General features: G+C 40.4%; 1 protein-coding gene across 1 annotated transcript in view; it reads right to left on the bottom strand.

Annotated features, from left to right (window-relative positions):
* Positions 1 to 19,411, bottom strand: part of PITPNM2 (phosphatidylinositol transfer protein membrane associated 2) — a 110,170-nt gene that overhangs the window by 10,899 nt on the left and 79,860 nt on the right. Inside the window, exons 7-19 of the mRNA XM_053472432.1 lie at positions 18,142 to 18,471; positions 16,946 to 17,041; positions 16,508 to 16,612; positions 15,781 to 15,848; positions 13,982 to 14,068; positions 11,591 to 11,835; positions 9,244 to 9,433; positions 7,653 to 7,772; positions 6,939 to 7,150; positions 6,627 to 6,802; positions 5,748 to 5,918; positions 4,521 to 4,670; positions 955 to 1,119 (exon numbers count right to left, since the gene is read on the bottom strand). Of these exons, the coding sequence (XP_053328407.1) occupies positions 955 to 1,119; positions 4,521 to 4,670; positions 5,748 to 5,918; positions 6,627 to 6,802; positions 6,939 to 7,150; positions 7,653 to 7,772; positions 9,244 to 9,433; positions 11,591 to 11,835; positions 13,982 to 14,068; positions 15,781 to 15,848; positions 16,508 to 16,612; positions 16,946 to 17,041; positions 18,142 to 18,471 (2,115 nt within the window). The remainder of the gene's footprint in view (positions 1 to 954; positions 1,120 to 4,520; positions 4,671 to 5,747; positions 5,919 to 6,626; positions 6,803 to 6,938; positions 7,151 to 7,652; positions 7,773 to 9,243; positions 9,434 to 11,590; positions 11,836 to 13,981; positions 14,069 to 15,780; positions 15,849 to 16,507; positions 16,613 to 16,945; positions 17,042 to 18,141; positions 18,472 to 19,411) is intronic.

Here is a 19,411-nt window from a genome sequence, read left to right as displayed (position 1 = left end):
TATTTAAGGATCCACAGCTTTACTCTAAAATAGGAATGAACGGGGACACACTGAAGTGTTTGAATGAGCCGCACTGAGCGATTGCTCCCTACAGTCTCCTTTCAGGCTTTGCAAGCACGTCTGGAACGGTCATAGGGATAGGGTGACCACATGAGTATCTTTTTCCAGGATAAATATACATTTCACATGTTAGTGCTGCCCTGCAATATGTGGGATGTATAAAATAACAGAAAGGAATCAGTTACTCCAACACATTGCAGGGTGTCCCCTTACATAGGCTGGTAAGCAACATGTGATTTGTATCTGTAAATATGTTGTGGAAAAAATGGCCAATGTGGTTGCCATAAATAGGGTAAGTAAGCGGTCAGACGTTGAGTCTATTTTTCAACTGCGTAAAGCATGCAATCATCTAACCTGTTGGGTGGTCTTTGATGCCCTTAAGATGGTGATTAAGAATAATAATACTAGAATATATAGTAAGATGGCAGAATATTGTTTCAGGATTTTACTGACGGTTGTAAATGCACACATAAAAAAGTGATTATGAGACACAGTTATAGCAGCAGTAAAACAACCTTTTCTGTATATACACAATGCAGCGCTATCCATGCTCTTGTACTGGAAAGGAGACATATATGTTTCTGTGAATTAGCCACATTAAATTACATTTCTCTTCAAAGTTAAGTAGATCAACACCCACTGAACACAGCACAGTGGCACACTTGTTAATGAAGTATACTTCCTATCACTCCCAGTGGGTCTGAGGGTGATGGGCTTTGCACTTCAGCAACAGGTGACGGGGCCACTTCCATGACTTTGACATTAGTTGGCGTGCTTGACAGATTAGGGTTGAGGCTCCAGTAGCAGTACTGAGACTTGTATACTCCATAGGGTAATGGAGGTAAAACTGGCACTGAATCCTTGACCACACTGTTTAGGCAACAAGGCACTTACTGTTGGCTATGTTTGAAGCTGTGTAACTGTCTGCCATTCCAGAGACCTGACTTGCAATGCTGATCTCACTTGCTCTTCGGTATCCCCTGAAGTGAGGGGCTGTTATAGGGGAGGAAGGGGAGGCATTTTCCACGAAGACTGCACCATGAAACTGAACAACATCCGCTATGAAACCGAAAAAATAAAAACAAACAAAAAAGAACAAAGAAACAAAAAAAAAAACAGGGGAACAGGGGCGTGGGGGGAAAAAACAAACAAAACAAATTAAAATTTAGACCCAAACAGGACAAAAAACAAGAAAGCATTAGGAGGGATGAAGATGCATAGCAGACAGCTTAGATGTACATGTTAGAGAGCATTCAGAAACACAAGATAGAATGCACCGAATCCTCATAGCAAACCCGCTACAAAGGCAAGCAAATGAAATAACATTATTTCATTAATGCTTAAAGACAGCACAACCACACAAACCATACAGCTCTTCTTTATTTAATCCTTCAGCTTCCATAGCACACAATACAGAAGGATTAAGAGAAGGACGTGTATCTTCATGAATACAGGTGTGTGTATCTTCATGAATACAGGTGTGTGTATGTGTGTATGTGTGTGTGTGTGTACATGGCCTTGCAAATATATTCAGAGTCATATAACTTACAAGTTCTGTCATATATTACTTAATTATAATTGGTACACTGAAGTTTCATTCTGTATGATTTTTAAAGCACTGGAACGCAAAATCAATTATTTAAGGCCACGATGCTTCCTTTTTTTTTTATTAAATATGTTGGGTACATAAATATTAATCCCCCGCACTCTGGAAGCTCCCAATTTACACACATGTTTTTAAATGTGCCAACAAGGGCACAGTTACTTTACCAATGGCTTCCATCTGTAAACCATTAAGAACGGAGTCTGCATGTCTGGTGTTTGCCGGAAAGCAGAGGACACGGCAGAGGACTGAAGCCACATGATGAGACCCAAGATAGGTTGCTTTAAAAACATCTTCCCTACAGTGTGTGATGTTAAAACCCAATGAAGAATACGTGCAATAATCAATTTTGAAACCAAATTTTTAGGTACCATTTGCAATTCAGTAATATGAGACAAGAGGTCTAAACAGACTTGCAAGGCAATGTTCACGTCTGTTTATATCAACATATGTATGTGAACATACATATATTCACATACATACACACACACACACACACGTATATACACATATACATACTGATATATATAGCTATGTTCGGATATATATCCGAAGATATGTAATTTTGTGCGGCAATAAAAGGAAAACAGAAATATTTTTGAGGAGCATATCTTGTACAAACGAAAAAAAATACATAAAAGGGAAGTATTGGTTTCATAGGACTGCTCATAGGATTTCCAGATACTTTTAAAGAGCTTAACAGGCTCTTTAACAGACCTTTTTAACAGGTTTTTTTCCCCCTAAACTCTTCTTGCTGCCAGAACTCCTCCTGAATAGTTTGTTAGTAAGCATTGTAAATGTAAATGGAAGGACATAGATACAGACAGCTACCCTACAGTTTAACATTAAAAAGGGCCCCCAAAACACCTCTATACACCCTGTTCTTTTTAAACAATCATTTATAATATGTTATATTAATATACAGAGAATGCATATTTAAAATAGAATAGAACTATCGGAATATCTCAAAGCACAACTGGCATAGTTGTCATGTATGCAAAGGAATATATGAATCTATTTCTAGAAGTAGGTATAACCATGTAATTCACTACATGGGTAAAGAGTGTAGATCATACATAGATGTGGAGATGCTTTGTTTGTTATTGGCGACAGTAAGCACTTTCACATGACATTCAATATACAGCGAGGCAGGAGCCTCTAACATGGAGACTAAGAGAGAACATACTTTATTCAGGGTAGCAATTATTGCGATAAGGGTCCAGCAAGTAAACTTTGTATCTTAAATTCTAATTTCCACAGTGCTTTATTGAAGGTCTACAAACTAAAGGTTAAGTTGCTATGGGTAAACCCTGGAGGTGAAGCCTCTTGGATTAACAGCTCTGCACTACTCAGACGAGTTTGACGTCTCTGGGCTACAATAACCTGGCAGGATCCCCTGTGACGGTAATCTGTTTAATGGCGATCCGACAGAAATCTGCCATGATTTACTGAAAGGAAATCCTGGCCAGTATGTTTTCCATGATAATAGACGTTCTAACGTCAGCTAAAACAAGGGTTTAAATAGATAAGATTCTTTGGTGGGAGAGACTAAGCCGTAAGGCAGAATTTTATATATAACCGGTCCATAATCTTTCAGAATAACAGCACCCCTATCAGATAAGGAAGGTCAACAGCTGGCCAGCAGAGGTCGTCGAGGCTAATACAGCGAGGACATTTAAACATACATGGGATGGGCATACAGCTATATTCAATCTTAGACAAGTTAGGCAGAATAGATGGGCTAAATGGTTTTTATCGGCTGTCTAATTCTATGTTTCAATGTTTTATCTAGTCACGCTGTAACTGTTACTTATTAGTAATGAAGATTCTTTCCCTTTAAGTAAAATTAAATAATAACAATGAATTACTTCTATTTCCTGTACATAATCACATAAATTAATGGCATCTTGACTTAGGATGCTAAGATCGCTAAACCCTCACACCACAGACTTATAACATGAGCAAGGATAAGATATGGAAAGAATGGTTGTCTGATCATAAATTCTGACTCCATTCATGAAATACTCTATTAATGCAATAAAAGTCCAAAAGTGATGGAACCTCCTATGGAATATGCTTATAGCTTGTGAAAAGGTACCTTAAAGGTAAACAACGTATTCAGTATGATGTCTGATGGTGTGTTCTAAGGGTTAACATTATCAAGATGTTAGAGGCAATTATTTAGAATTGCTTTTCCACTGTATGGACATTTTTACACAGCACACACTACTTACTACATAGTCACACACGGCAGTCACATAACAGCTACTGCAGAGCATGATACCAAACGTTCACGTGTGCAACCACATCAGCTTATAAAACAAAGGGTAATACAGCAATGAGACTAGCATGAGCGTACACTCGATACCAAGCATAAGGAAGACTGAAGTCAGTTTCCACATATCCTGTGGAATAAGGCACAGCCATATTGTCTACTTTGTTTATAAAAGCCATGCATCAAAAGGGGAAAATGTGTGGATTTGAATTAACATCTTCACTCACAGAAAGAACCATTAAAACCAAAAGCTCTTCTACTTTTTTTGATACTAATGGTCATGCTGCTGTTGAAACGGTTAAAGTCATCACCTCCTTTACTAAAACCAAAGAATATCGCAGCTGTAAAATAGCAGGTCATAGTGGCTGGTGCGCTGTGTTTGTGGATTAGAAAATAATGACCCATTATCAGAAGAGGTTGCCATAGTCCTTGTCTTATGTGTAATTTCTGGCTTCAGGGACCCAGTTTTTTTTTGTTGTAATTCTAACCATTTATCAACTGTATGAAGAAAAGCTTTTGGTTGAGAGACATATTGAACAAGAGTATGGTGCAAAGAAGACAAAATGAGAGCAGCATACACACATTCAGAACAAGTGGCATGTTTACTGGAAGTGTCTTGGCAGCTTAGGACAGGAACAGGGATACTGGTTTCCATGACGCCATCTTGACGCTGGAGAGCAACCGCTGGGCTGCCTTCCATGAGCAGGATGGGGTTGTTCTGCACAGCCTCAACTGGATGTGGATGAGAGGGAAACAAAAAAAACAAAGGACAAAACACTACAAACATGTAGCAAGACAACGCAGGGCCACTTTGAAGGTGGGTGGGAGAGGAGAAGGGCAAAAAGGGTATTGGCCTGGGACCAAGGTCCATCTTTGGGCAGAAGTGTCCTAGTAGGCTATTGTGCCAACTTAGCTGTGGGAATCTGTTCTCCTTGGTGTATTAATATGGAGACTGCTAGCCTACTCTGAAATATCACTTCTCTGAGAAGGAAAAAGGGACTGAAATGGATTTTCTAGTTAAGGGAAGACATAGTGGATGAGAAAAGCACCCTTTACCGATTACATGTTGAATGAGTCAACTGGGAAATAATTCAGTAAGTTGTTGAATAATTTACATTGTATTATTTCAATTTCTTTGATAACCAACATAGATGCGAATGTCAAAACAGAGTGCGTTCTAAATCATTTCTCTGCTATGGTGTTTTAAAATTTAAATTTTAAAGCATTTTTTCTGGAAATCTAAGATCTTAAAGCTACTGTAGATGGAGTTGAGGTGGGATTTTATGGCTTGCCATCACTTTAGAAGCAAAAATTGCAACATGTGAAGTTCTAGGAATATTAACTGTTCAAAGTGAAAACTTAAAGTATTAATTCAAAGGAGGGTTGTATATAAAAAGATATTTTAGTGCAAAGTCCATTCTGCAGGAACATCTCAGTAGTTGCTATGGTGAGAATGGTTGCTATGGTGATAAGCCTACTTTTTAAAGTTTCCACCAGATGCACACTTATATATTATCACTAAAGTTCTTCCTAACTTTGGCATAAGATGATACATTAAATATTCTGCCCTACTTATTTTTTAAATTGCTGGTAGCCTAAGAAGACCTGTTATATCCTTTAATGTACAGGAGCCAACATGAAGCCTAGTCCTAAGCCTTGATGTAAAATGTCAATTTCAAGTGCATGTAAGACAGCACTTTAATATATTTTTCATTTTGTAAGATTGCATTCATGTAACTTACACAAATTGCAGTTGCAGACCTGATGTTAATACAGGATAAGAGGTCATGTGACAGGCTGGCCACTTACCCAACACAGCAGAGTTGCCGTCACCCAGTGGGAATCTCTGATATCGAGGGACATTAAAAGGAGGCAACACATGAAACTTCTTTTCCAAGAGCGGCTCTAATCGAGAGGCAGAAGGGTCAGCTGGGTGAAACAGATTATAAACCTGCTGGCAGCCAGGTCTGAGCTGGAAAACTGGTAAATAAAGATGAAAAATATTGGGAGAAGATGAATCACAAAAAAATAATCACATCTGGTTAACAGAACATATTTTTTTTTACAAAACAGAGGTAAACACTGCTCCGCAAGGGGTCCACTACAAAATATGTGTTCCTTGTTCCAGGGTCAAAAGAATGTATTCTCTAATTGATGGTGAGCTGAGCTAGGACACATTGAAGGAGTCTGTAAACATTTAAAACAACTTTGGCTTCTTTGATAGAAGCCAGTTATTTTTCATTTTCTTGTTTTGTCTCAAACAGTACAGGGGATGTACTTGGCCATTTAACAGTACTAGGAATGACGTTTACCCGAAGCTGCATTTAGTTACAAAAGTAATCGTAAGCTATAACCTTTTAACTATTCCGTTTACGCTTCAACCCTTTTATGTCTATTCATCTTTAGTTATCTAGTTTACTATTGAATCCCTTTACATCTATAAGAAACTTCTACTCTTAATCACTTAATATGAAACGGGGTTCCATTCAGCTTTGTGTTCCGGGTGATGGTCCATATGTGGATTTAGAAAAATGCTACTGGATGACACTATGGTCCATGTTACATTTAGAGGTTCTTGGGTGAACAGTGAATTGTAGGTAAGTCACATAAATAAAAACATTTGCAGGACACTATAACAGTGGAATACTAAACGCCTTGACCTGGCATGTCTTTGTCCCATAAAATTACCGTCCAAAGCAGGAATCACTGTTTTCCTCAGAGCTAGTACTAGACCCAAAGGTGATCCAAACAGGAAGAAATCTGTGACCTCAAAGTCAAACTTTCCAACGTTCCCCCCATCCAACATTGTGGAGCTACTAGATCTTCTTGACCCTGGATCATTCCTCAGGACGCTAGAGTGTAAACTGAAAAACAAATGGAGACAACTCCTATAAAATAGTCAATATCTATAGCAATTTTAAGGCCTTGGCCATTTTAGGGCCATACTTTGTGCTGCTAGGCTTAAATGTCCCACGTTATAAAACAGGGTGCTTTATGTACCTAGAGAGGAAAGCTTGGTGCTGTTTGATGGTATCCAACTCATAGGTAGAAGAATCACTCCGCTTTCGAGGAAGATGTTTCTTTGGGTCTTCACCATTGCTCCGAGGTATGTCAATATTGCTACGACTCAGATGCCGACTGGTCTCCAAGTTTGAACTGCTGGAGCAGTAGCTATTGTTGACACTGATACCGGGGGATAAGAGATCTGTGTCCTAGCACACAAGTAGGAATGGATATTAATTGTACCATGATCACTTTAAAATGTAACAGCTTCTGCAAAAGCAAAATATTCTGCAAAAATAATAATGTGGTATCTCTTATTATTAAAGGGACACTCCATCCATCATATGCACATTTAATAAAATAAAAAAGCTCTTACCTGACCTAGAAGTTGCAGTCCTGCTGCAGCAGCTGCCCACCTCCTCCATGGTCTGACATTTCTTGCCATTGATTGGCTGCTAGAAGCAGCACTTACCGTACATGCACACTGGGGTCTGAATAGACCCCTGTCCAATTCATGCATTTGCAAAATGGACATAAAAATTGAAAAGGGACCATGCAGCTATCGCATGCAATAAAGCGAACACGATGGCTCTAGTGTGTCTTTAATGCGTGCCACACCACTACATTTCCAAGACTGATATTCTTGTTTATTTTATACATCAGACTATGAGAGGGAATGTTTTGATGAGGTCAAGCATAGCTGGTTTTTACCTGCACACTCACAACACTCCCTCTTCTGCTGCTATTCTGACTCTCTGACACGGTCTGATTGCTGTAACACAAGGCATCAAATCCTAGGATTCCTCCCACGCAGTCGCCAACTAAGCACACCTGAAAGGAACGGCAAAGGGAGGTAAAGGATGCAGAATAAACAAGGTTTGGGGGTTTACAGAAGAAAAAAAAACACAAGTAGACCTATTAGTATAGCTCGATTTGTTCTTTACTTATATGTCACTGTAAATAGGCTTCAATAGTCATTTTCCCAAAAACCAATTCAATAAATAAGGTGGATCTTCTTGGTGTTCTAGGGATGCCTTATCTGACATTTTATTTATACAACTCTAATTTTAACAAGTTGCTGCCCACTGCCTGCATCACAGGCCCTTCTGTGAGTTTATATACCCCACATACTGCAGAGTAGAACTATAGGTTGTATTGTCAGATGTGTGCTGGGGAAAAATGACCTATACGGAGCTGAAAGAAGCGTGAGGAAGCTTCCATCTGATGCTTTTGCAAGGACCACAGCACTCCCTTTACAAACAGAATTGATGCTGCTAAGAATGCAGATCTAACCAGCGTTCCCTGAGCTATCCTACTATTAAAGGCAGCTAAAACGATGCAGGATGAGCATCCAGCCACATAATCTACTGCACTGCTATACCCTGCCAGAGATGAAATCAAAGTGCATTTTAACAGTCTAAAGAACGGTCGATAGAACAGTCGATGACTGCAAATATCAATAAAGTGTTACTGGCACCCATAGCCATGAAACAAAAAGGAAAATGTGAAGTCTAACGCTTAAAGGGGTTCATTCACAAAAGGAATTCAGTAAGACTGAGTTTGGGTAATGCAGATTAATACATTTGTGACCTCTTTCTATAATCCTGTAATTACCTAGTGCTCAAACAGTGGGTCTTGGTTTATCATGTAAAAGATTAAATCCCAGAAGATTTCCTTGGCAATTTATAGTGATTAATTCCAACTTTATTTTATATTTTGGAAGTTGAAAGGACTGAATGGGGTTTCATGTTGCAGTAAAATGGTTGTTCTACTCAGAATCCTTGGTTGCAGATGAAAAATGCTTCACTGGATGTGGACACTTAGGAGACATCTAACACAACTGGTGGTGCTATCCCAGACTTCAACACAATACAGAAGGATGTGTTGAACTTGATTCCAAGTTGCTGAAAACCAGTTAGCATACTCCTTACTTCAAGTTACACAATGCCAAATCAAACTTATTTATGATATGGTGAACATGGCAACCCAGTTGGAGAATGTCACTGATCACTCTGGGTATGGTAGTTCCTTTCCAGCAGAACACATTCATAGTTCTTTTTAGAACCCTCAAGACAGAAAGATTAAGGATACTCTCACAACAGTGGTGCTGCAGCTTTTTCTAAAGCTTAGTGTTTTGTTTTACAGGTTGAAGAAGACACATTAAAATACTTACAAAGTACTTCCTTTGTTATTAGTGCTGCATGGGACACTGGACTGTGTGGTGCGGCCCAAAACATTCCCCACCCCCCCAAAAAACATGCATAATTAAACACTTTAAACTCACTTTCCTTTGACAACTCACCTGTCCAGTGAAGGAAGCCCCCTCATGTGACTTTGTGAACTCTGCATACACCTGGTTGGCACGATGGATGACTGTGGCCACTGCTTCCAGATACTGTGGAGAAGAGGTGGCCAGCAGTGGCAGGGCAGCCAGTGGTATGTGATCCTGGCTGTTAGATAAGCAGCCTTCATCATAACTGTATGGACTCAAGCTGCAGACACACACAATTTCCATTCTCAGTTACATGCCTGGTGCTGCATCCCTAGTACCCTAATTATAACCAAATGCCATTATTATAATTGCATAATCCACTCAAATGTTGGCTTTTAGGCTTACATTCCTTTGAGAAATGTTTTAATTTTTAATCAAAGGCACATTGAATATAATACTTAAGTGGTGTTACTGGTTATGTACCTTTTATATTGCAACTCACTTATATATCATGAAGCAATATGCGTTATGTAAAAAAATTGTTAAATAAAAAACCAGTATCCTCCAGTACAGTAACATTTTTGGTGAACAAGACCTTGGTGAATAATCAAAAATATTCTAGATGTTTAGCTCAAAATAAACCAGGTTTCAAAACTGTTTGCACTGTCAGCATCATGAAGAACCTTATGCAAACGAACTACAGAAACAGAGAACAGTTCATTTGCATAAGGTATAAGATATGGTGATATAAACATTTCAATACAATAACTTAATGTTTTTTATTCTTCTTCATGAGGCATACATCCTAATGTTTCAAATGGCTAAAGTGGCTAGTACCAAGGTTATTTATGAGACTTTCTGAATTATTGATTTAATTGAGTGCAGCATTCAAAAGATTATATTTTATTTACAAAATTAAACAGAATTATGTGACATTTATACTCAACACTCTGAGCTCTTAAGACAGATGGATTTGCCCCCCCTAAAAAAGGACACTTAGCAGGTATCAAGAGGTGTCACTAATTTATTTGCAGTTCTGCTACAGAAGTATACAGACTAGGGCTGAAACAACGAATCGATAAAATCGATAATCGATAACGGAAATCGTTGTCGACGATTTCCGTTATCGATTAATCGAGTGATCGATTCGTTGTTGGAGCACTCGGCTCCTTTTACTTACCTCCGCGAGCGTTCCCCGCTTCTGCTACACGCTCTGCAGTCTCCGCCTTCTAGCTACGTGACGGATGTGACGCGTTCCGGAGGTAAGTATTCTTCATGTCTATGTGCACAGATCGCACAGAGCCACTCGCACAGAGCGAATCGCTCTGTGCGAGTGGCTCCATTCGCACAGAGCGGTTCGCTCTGTGCGAGTGGCTCCATTCGTACATTCGCGGGGGTGGGGGTCCACGGCGGGGTGGGGGTGGGGTTTCAGGGGATGCAGGGCAGGGTGTGAGTGTGGGTGCAGGGCAGAGTGGGGGTGCAGGGCAGAGTGGGGGTGGGGGGTGCAGGGCAGGAGACTGGGTGCAGGGCAGAGTGGGGGTGGGGATGCAGGGTGTGAGTGTGGGTGCAGGGCAGAGTGGGAGACTGGGTGCAGGGCAGAGTGGGGGTGGGGATGCAGGGCAGGGTGTGAGTGTGGGTGCAGGGCAGAGTGTGAGTGTGGGGGCAGGGCAGAATGTGGGGGCAGGGCTGGGTGCAGGGCAGAGTTGGAGACTGGGTGCAGGGGCACAGTGCAAAGTGCTGGATGCAAAGTGCCAGTGCTGGGTGCAAAGTGCCAGGGCTGGCTGCAAAGGGCTGGGGCAAAGTGCTGGGTGCAAAGTGCTGGGTGCAAAGTGCCAGGGCTGGGTGCAAAGTGCTGGATGCAAAGTGCCAGGGCTGGGGCAAAGTGCTGGGTGCAAAGTGCTGAGTGCTGGGTGCAAAGTGCCAGGGCTGGGTGCAAAGTTCTGGGGCAAAGTTCTGGGTGCAAAGTGCCAGGGCTGGGGCAAAGTTTCTTGAACAGTAATAGTCCACCTCTTTTCAGAATGTTTGGGGTTATTTTGTTTCATAAATATTGTGTTTGGGTTCTTGTACTTTGAAAATATTGTTTTTTATCACATCATAACAAAATAAGAATGTTAATGTAAATTTTAAGTTGTTTTTTAACATCCAGTTCATTAAATTATTTTAAATAAACGAAAAATTTGCATATTGTTTTTTTTATCCGATTAATCGTTTAATCGAAAAAATAATCGGCCAACTAATCGATTATTAAAATAATCCTTAGTTGCAGCCCTAATACAGACTTATGTGTTCTATGCTTTTTGCGTTGAGTCCATGAAACGGCATGAAAGATGTGAAAGAGAGGAAGATATATACAGTAGGTCATAATATGGAGAAATAGTATAGGCAAAGGCAGAATAGAACACATGGAGGATGAGTGGAAGCAGTGATGACAACTTACTTGGAGACCAGTGAAAATGCTTCTGAACAGATGGCTGGGCAGGGCACAAGCTTGACTGCAATGTGTCCCAACGCAGCAGGGTAATGGACCCTCATCACGGTGTCAAAAACGGAGTTTATGGTGTTGACGTCGCCCTGCTTGGAACTCTGGTCTCCACTGCCTGTATCCAGGATATTGCCCCCGTGGAGTACCATAATTAGGACATGGATCTTACATGGCTGCATGGAGACCTGTGCGGAGTCATCCTGCCAAACACGACCAGCAGAAACATTATATAATGAGACCAAGATGCACTAAATGGCAGATCTAGTAGGTTCTGACAGCTCAAAAATCTTAACATTGTAGGCAACATTCCATCCACGGTGGTTTCCCAAATGGGCCATAAAATCCCATCACAGACTTTGTACTGTTTGAATAAAGGGGCATGTCGGGATTTATAAAACACAGCTAATGCGCGGCTGTAAATAACTTCATACTGTTCACATTTTAGATAGGTCTATAAGCATAACCATGTGCTGACTATGATTTGTGAACCCAACAATACTTTGATGCACACTCTTAGGTTACTCTTTGAATTGAAGTAAGGACGGGGACAGTTTAAAGCCATCACACAACCAAGGTACCTTGGTTGTGCAGCCAAAAGGCTGACTCTGTTTAAGGTAGCTACTACAAATAACATTTAAATGACCTTGATATTCTTAAAAAAGTAACCCTTCAATTGAGTATCCTTCAAATGTTATGTAATGAGGTTATAACTGTGGCACAAATAAAAGAATAATCTCCATACTATGTGACCTGATAATCTGCCCTGAGATTGGTGTAGAAGTCCAGAGTTCTGAGGTATGACTGATGTCATGGGCAGAACTGCATAGGGGCAGCTACACACACACAGGCATCTTGCTATTCTGTTTAGGAATATTACCATTCTTAACTTATACAGTTAGGGAATGTAAGCATGCATGGAATAGGCATAAGACTATTACGCTCTTGTTCTCATCTTATCTTATATGAGCAGACTAGACAGGCTGAATTGTTACCTGCTTTCAGATTCTGCTCCTACACAAAGCATGCCCCTATATAACTCACACAAAAACTATACATCCTTAGCCCATACAATACAATTTTGTACACATGCATCTCTGAGGCATCTCGTTATTTTCCCATATTCTTGACTAATAAACCCAGGACTTCAGCCTTCCCTAGTAACAATGTCCCTGCCTTGCAGAAATAAGTCGAAGATGCCGATCACTATGTAGTTCTGCACAATAAACATGCAGCCCCTTAAAGCCAATCCATAATCAAGTCACTAATGGTATTAGCAAACCGGCTAGCTGCTCTCCGCATGTTTATGTCGGACTTCACGTGGCTCAAAGAAGTGGCAGGATTCAAACACAGAGATGTTTCAGACTGTGAACGTGTTTGGCGCATGTGTTAAATGATTTGTTTAGACCGCATGCTGTCTGCAACTTACATGGGGAGAACATGGAAAGCGACAGACACTAAACTTACTGCGTGTGAGGAAACACATCTGGTGCTTAGTGGAAACTGAAAAATGTAAAGATCTGATCTTTTTTTTCCAGGGTAGTTTAAACCGTAACTTGTACAAAGTTTGTGTATTGTGTAGTAAGAGTTTGGCAGAGTTTATGATATCTTTAAGACTATATTTTAATTATCTTAATATTGAAATCATTAAATGGGGAACTTTTATAGCCTGACGCTAGTTTACTGAGCATCTGAAAGATATCAAAATACATACGCCAAGCACGCGATCAGTGGGGGGGGGGGGTCAGGCGCGTGAAGAGAAATAATGGTTTAGATCAAAGGTGATGTGAGAAAAAAAATGCTATTTTATAAGTATCTCTGTATGCACATAAAATGTCTGTCTGATACTAGGATGAAGACTAATATCTCCAAATGGGGAAAAGCCAAGGTCAAAGTAATTAGTCTGTCCATTTCCACATTTTCATGCCATCCTTTCTTTTAACCAATCTTACAATCAGCCAACTCAACCCCTTCGGGTGCATAAGGCAAAAGATAAGGGTGGGGGCAAGAGTCCATTTTTGCCCCAAGAACACTGAAGCATGAGGCAGAAGTCCACAAAATGCCAAGTGCGGAATGGGGTGATTCCGCATGTAAGTGGCCCCAAAAGGACTGGACCATGCGCAATCCAGATTTAGGCAGTGGAACACAATAAATTCAATAACAGATGTTCAGTTTTAGTGCACACACCTGGGATCCATTGCATTATCCATGAGACACGCCAAAGCATGCAGAGGGCGAGGACCCGACGGGTTAGACTTGTGTGCAAATGGTTTCCTTGCACTATTCTAGTAATACTACTTGTATTGCACACGCAAGGCAATCCACAAAGCTGTGTCTTGCTGTACTTACTGCCGCAGCGGAGGTTGCAATGACATTTGTGAGTGTGACAGCTGGAATGCTGGGAATGCCTTGTGCGTGGATAACAGCTGTGTGCATCTGCACAGAAAAGCACAAACACGGCTCGCTCTCTGTGCCAGTCTGGAAACAAAATAAACTCAACAGATACTCACAATGTAGAGCTGTCTGGCATGCTAACAAATATGGCTGTTTAAATTGCTAAAGGTCAAAATATAAACTTGGAGGCTCCTTAACATTCACCAGTTCATGCTCAAATGCCTTCTCTTATACTACTCTTAACATTTTGTGGCCCTTCACTGGCCAGCACGGGGTTAAAAGGTAAAAACACAGCCAACATGCTAAGGATTGCTACTGCTGTTAGCTGTCTCCAAGATGTCATAGCAGTGAAGCATTTCGTTTGATAACTTCATGGCATTATCAATAAACAGCTACACCTGACTGCAGCAATATCTATAACTTAAAAGGAGTAGATCGGCCCTGGTGATTTTCTGATGTATACGGATTGGGAAAAAGCAGACTAATTTACAAGGATAAGATAGGCAGACAGCTAGCTTCATAAAACAAGTGCACAATGGTAAGAGTCGCACAACACTTGCTTCAGTGGTTAAAATGCAAGCATGTAGCTGAATGTGAGCAAATAATCTAACAAACATGATATTTTCACCATCTTGATTTCCTAACAAAAAGAACAGCCCTGGCCCCACCACATATACAACATAGGAAGAGACGGAACCTCTCCCATGTTGGAGGGGGTGCCATGCTTCTTCTAGGGCTCTATGAACCATCACGCTAGCCTTGGGGGAAAAAGGGCTAAAGGGAGAATAGGCACAACAACATATTTATAGGATACAAGACATTGAAGAGAAAAGCACAAGGACTCTTTACTATTGCTAAACATACACTGCGTGGTACAACCTCTCTATACTATATTTTGACTGAAGCCAGCATTATACGATAAACAGAAACATGCGTTCATTTTCTTCTTTAGCTTTGTGTGCCAGACTGTTTGCTACCTAACGTAACACGAAGGGGCAAACAAACTGGACTGATGATCACAAATGCAGGGTAATCAATAAACAAAAAACAACACCACATTATGACGTACACCTTGACAAATGTCTTCTTTGTCCTACATCATAAGTATGTATAGGGTTAAGATGATGTATGTAGTACAGCTACTTCTGTGTTATTGTGGGTCAGAGGGGCAGTAGAAAACAGGCTTTCTAACTTACTTTTATGCCGTACAGCTGTGTATATCCATATGTTATCATGCTGCAGGCTTAGTAATAAATGGAAGCTGTGCTTAACACCAGTGCATGGGGGACAGACCGATGCAGTTGTGGTCTGGTGTGGCTGTAATTACCACTTTTTACAGATTCGTCGCAGACAGTGTCATATTTTCAGGCCAGGTCCTGTAATATACCCCTGTTTGTACTTATCACAGAACCCAATATACCGGTAATAACAACAGACAAAAACAATAAAGCTGGTGATTTACTAATAGACAGACATTGAGGTCGGTGCTGATCAAATGCAGTAGTGGCCTAGGCTAAATCCCAGGCCTATTTAAATCCACCACCTTGCTGAAAGGAAGAACAAACAGACTGGAACATATATATTTACAAAGCTAATTGGATGATGTGGGTTTAGTATCAATAGCACTTCTCCATTAGGTAAGGCGTGTCTCATAGATCCTCTATAGTGCATTTGGCCAAGATCTTTATGGCTAATGCTAATGGAGATCCTGGAGCCGACACCGTAATTAAGTCATCAGACTCCCTGGTACCTACCTCCATTATGCTTAATCCTTCCACACTTGAACTGACTGTGTATTCTGCAGTTTCATGGTATGAGTCACCTAAAACAAGGAAAATAGAAAAATCAATATCCCTGACCGGGTAAATATATATATATATATATATATATATATATATATATATATATATATATATACACATACATACATACATATATAGCGCAAAGGAATGTCGGATGACTTGGAATCTGTTGAACAGATACAACAAATGGGACATGGAATCTTGAAAAGGCCTGCTGTGTGTTTCGGATGTGACATCTGCTCTTGAGTAAGATGTAGAACATTCATGTCAAACTCCAGGCCTCAAGAGCCATTAAGAGACCAGGAATTCTGCACACACTTGCTCAAGCCTGTTTGCCTTTTCTCAAGCCAGGATAGCAAAAATGAACCCTGCTTGTTTTAGAACCCTTGAGGCCTGAAGTTCAACAACCCAGATATAGTTGTTCTTTCTTTTAAGGGACAAGAGCTTAACATTAAAACTGTTATGTCTGCAAAATACTCACGGACTACGTGTGTCCAGTTAGAGATATTTGGAAAGATAATTTAGAGGTAAAACCTTTATGTTGGATTAGAGGTCTTACTTTGAGCTGGGTACTTATAACAGTGATTGCCCCACACGGAGTGCTGTATAACCACGGCTGTGCAATCTGCTGCGATTTCTAGGAATATCAGAGACGCTAACGTGATATACTCACACTTACCTTGCAACTCGTCAGTTTCCGTTGTTTCAATTTTGTCCATGAGATCGTTGGAACTCCATTTTGTGATTTCTTTAGGTAACACTTCCTCATTATCTGACAAATCTTCTAAACGCAATAGAAAACAGGGTTATAAAAAATGATTGAAAGGATGATTATTGTTGACATAACAACCATGCATGGTGCGCAGTTTTACTCATTCTTGCCTAGTGTCATCATGCTAGCCAATGGGATGCAAGTACTCATCACAATAAGCTAGCTTTAGACAGAAAAGAGTCATTAAGTAGTTTTTATATTATAAATAGCATTCTAAATATTGTTTTTCCACAAGCAAAGTCAGACGATATTGCACAACAAATTCTGTGTTCCAATAGCTCCAATCCCAAAAGCAATCATGGAAAACAACATTGACCAAGCAACTAATCAACTGGTAGCACTTGCCATGGGCGTCAAAAAATTCATCATCCGAACTCTCATCTGAGTCTCTGGCAATGCTCTGCATCCTCCATTCTGATATACTATGGCGAGACGGGCTGGCTGTGAGTGATAGACACAGGAAGAGAATGTTTTAGCAAAGTGTGCAGCAATACATAAACCTAGCACGTCATGGAATATACAGACGGATTCATTTGTAAAGACTGGGAAGCATTGTGCTTCTACATGATCTAAGCCAAACTCATGCGCTTGGTGTTACTTAGCAAAATCATGGTGTTCCAACTTCAAGAAATTAAATTATTGTTATAAATTCAAATCTTGTGAATTTTGTTCTGTATTGGCTATGTTGAATGTTAGTGAATGATTCGTGCACCGCCCTTACTACATTTAGCATCCTAAACTCTCTGCTAAAAAAGCATAATGCTGCACCATTGTCTTTTGAACATAATTCTCCATTATTCTAAAGTGGGGCAGGGTGCGGAAGAATATTTATTTCCTTGTACTTAAGGTGATACCTGCTTGCCCTGAACAAGTGTGCTATGTGTGTAAGGTTTCCAGCAGTGAAGTGGTTATCATTAGGATGTCCTTGCTATCTGCATAAGCCCCATGCCGCTCTGCTCCAGCATGCTCTGTTTATTCTCTGGAAGAAAGGCAGCGGGGAGCAAGCAATGTGCTCCAGTTCTCCACTCATGCATATCAATTCGGAATCATAATTCACCTTTTCAGATGCGCTCTGCACAATACAGGTCACGGGTTGCTGGATTATACACTGCTTTCAATACAAACTAAATTGGGGTTTGGTTTCGCTTTTATGAATATGTTTTATTAAAGCTGGCAATTTTAAAGATGTTCAAAAGGAATTACTGATGTGCACGTAGACAAACATATGCAATGCCTCTCTCTTTACAGTTTCAAACAGCTTACTGTACAGAGCAACAGGCATTACGAGAGGCAAGATCTGCGTGAGTCTGCGGAAAGGCTTCCCAACTCATTAAAAGGAACAGTCTAGTTCCCAAAACTGTACTTTTATTTTTTAATGCATATTGGACTCAATTTTTCATGGACTTCAATGCATTGTACGACACACAAATCAGTGCATGTATTCTTGTTTTGACATGTCTCATTTGCTCCTCCTCCAGATGCCTGAATGCTTTCTGAAGAACATTTATACAAACTGGGTGAATATTTGTGTGCGCTCTTACCACCTCTCTTTGAAGACCTAGATGATCTAGATGAAGTGGACCACTGCTTGGTGAGTCCTCTCCCTGACAAGGACTCTGTCATGCCACTGGGTTCATTGCTGGTCTCTATGGAGGTAATGGCCTTGTTCTCTGAATCCTTTTCACTAGGGGATTCCTTTGTTCCATGTTGTTCTGCTTCATTTTCATTCAGACTGAACTGTGCCATTTTTTGGGCCAGCATTAGCTGTGCTTCCTTCTCCAGCTGTCTGATATCCTCTATGGTGAGGCCATACCATTCATCTTGCCAACACCAAGCCTGCCTGTGAGCTCTGACCATTACTTTCCGGAGTCCTGACAATAAGGGGTAGATGTTTAAATAGAAATTAAAGATATTAATCAGCAACTTCATAATGATTTAACTTCAATAAACTCAATATTTTTTTTTTTATATATAAAATATACCAAAATCAAGATACATGTACAATGAATTTACCGTATTTGCTCGATTATAAGACGACCCTGATTATAAGACGACCCCCAAAATCTAAATATTAATTTAGGAAAAAAAAAAAAGCCTGAATATAAGACTACCCTATAGGAAAAAAAGTTTTACTAGTAAATATTAATTCATGTAAACAATATTTTCATATTTAATAAAAGCTATGATTGAGAAAAATATATATTTTTTTATTTCCTTTTATTTGCCAACCTGCCCCCCAGTTATGCACATCTGCCCCCAAGGTTGCCACTCTGCCCCCAGAAATGCCTTAATCCCCCTTTATTTGCCACTCTGCCCCATGATGTGCCTTTTAACCCTCTACCCTCTGCCTGCCTCCAGAAATGTCTTATGCCCTCCTATATGCCACTCTGCCCCATGATATGCCAGAGTGGCATATAGGGGGTTAAAAGGCATTTCTGGAGGTATATATATATATATATATATATATATATATATATAACTGCTAACAGCAATCAAACTCCTATCAAGCCAAGGCAGCCAGCACATGCTGGAACCTGGGGATGATAGGAGTTTGAGTACAGCCTCCCTATGCCATGCTACCCCCCCCTTACACATCCATGCTATCACACACACACTCATTCACAGACATTTAAATACTCATTCATTCCATTAATCACACATACACACACACACTCAAACCCCCCACCCCCTTACCTGAACTGCAGATCTCCCACTCGCAGACTTCTGCAGGGGCCCGGCTGTGCGAGCAACTTTTCTGGCCCCGCCCCCAGAGGAAGGAGGGGGAGGCAGAATTATGTGACACTCTGCTAG

This window comes from Spea bombifrons, chromosome 1 (assembly GCF_027358695.1).
Source record: "Spea bombifrons isolate aSpeBom1 chromosome 1, aSpeBom1.2.pri, whole genome shotgun sequence".
Lineage (NCBI taxonomy): Eukaryota > Metazoa > Chordata > Amphibia > Anura > Pelobatidae > Spea > Spea bombifrons.
Note: the sequence above shows the minus strand (reverse complement) of the source record. Positions and strands in the feature narration are given on the sequence as shown.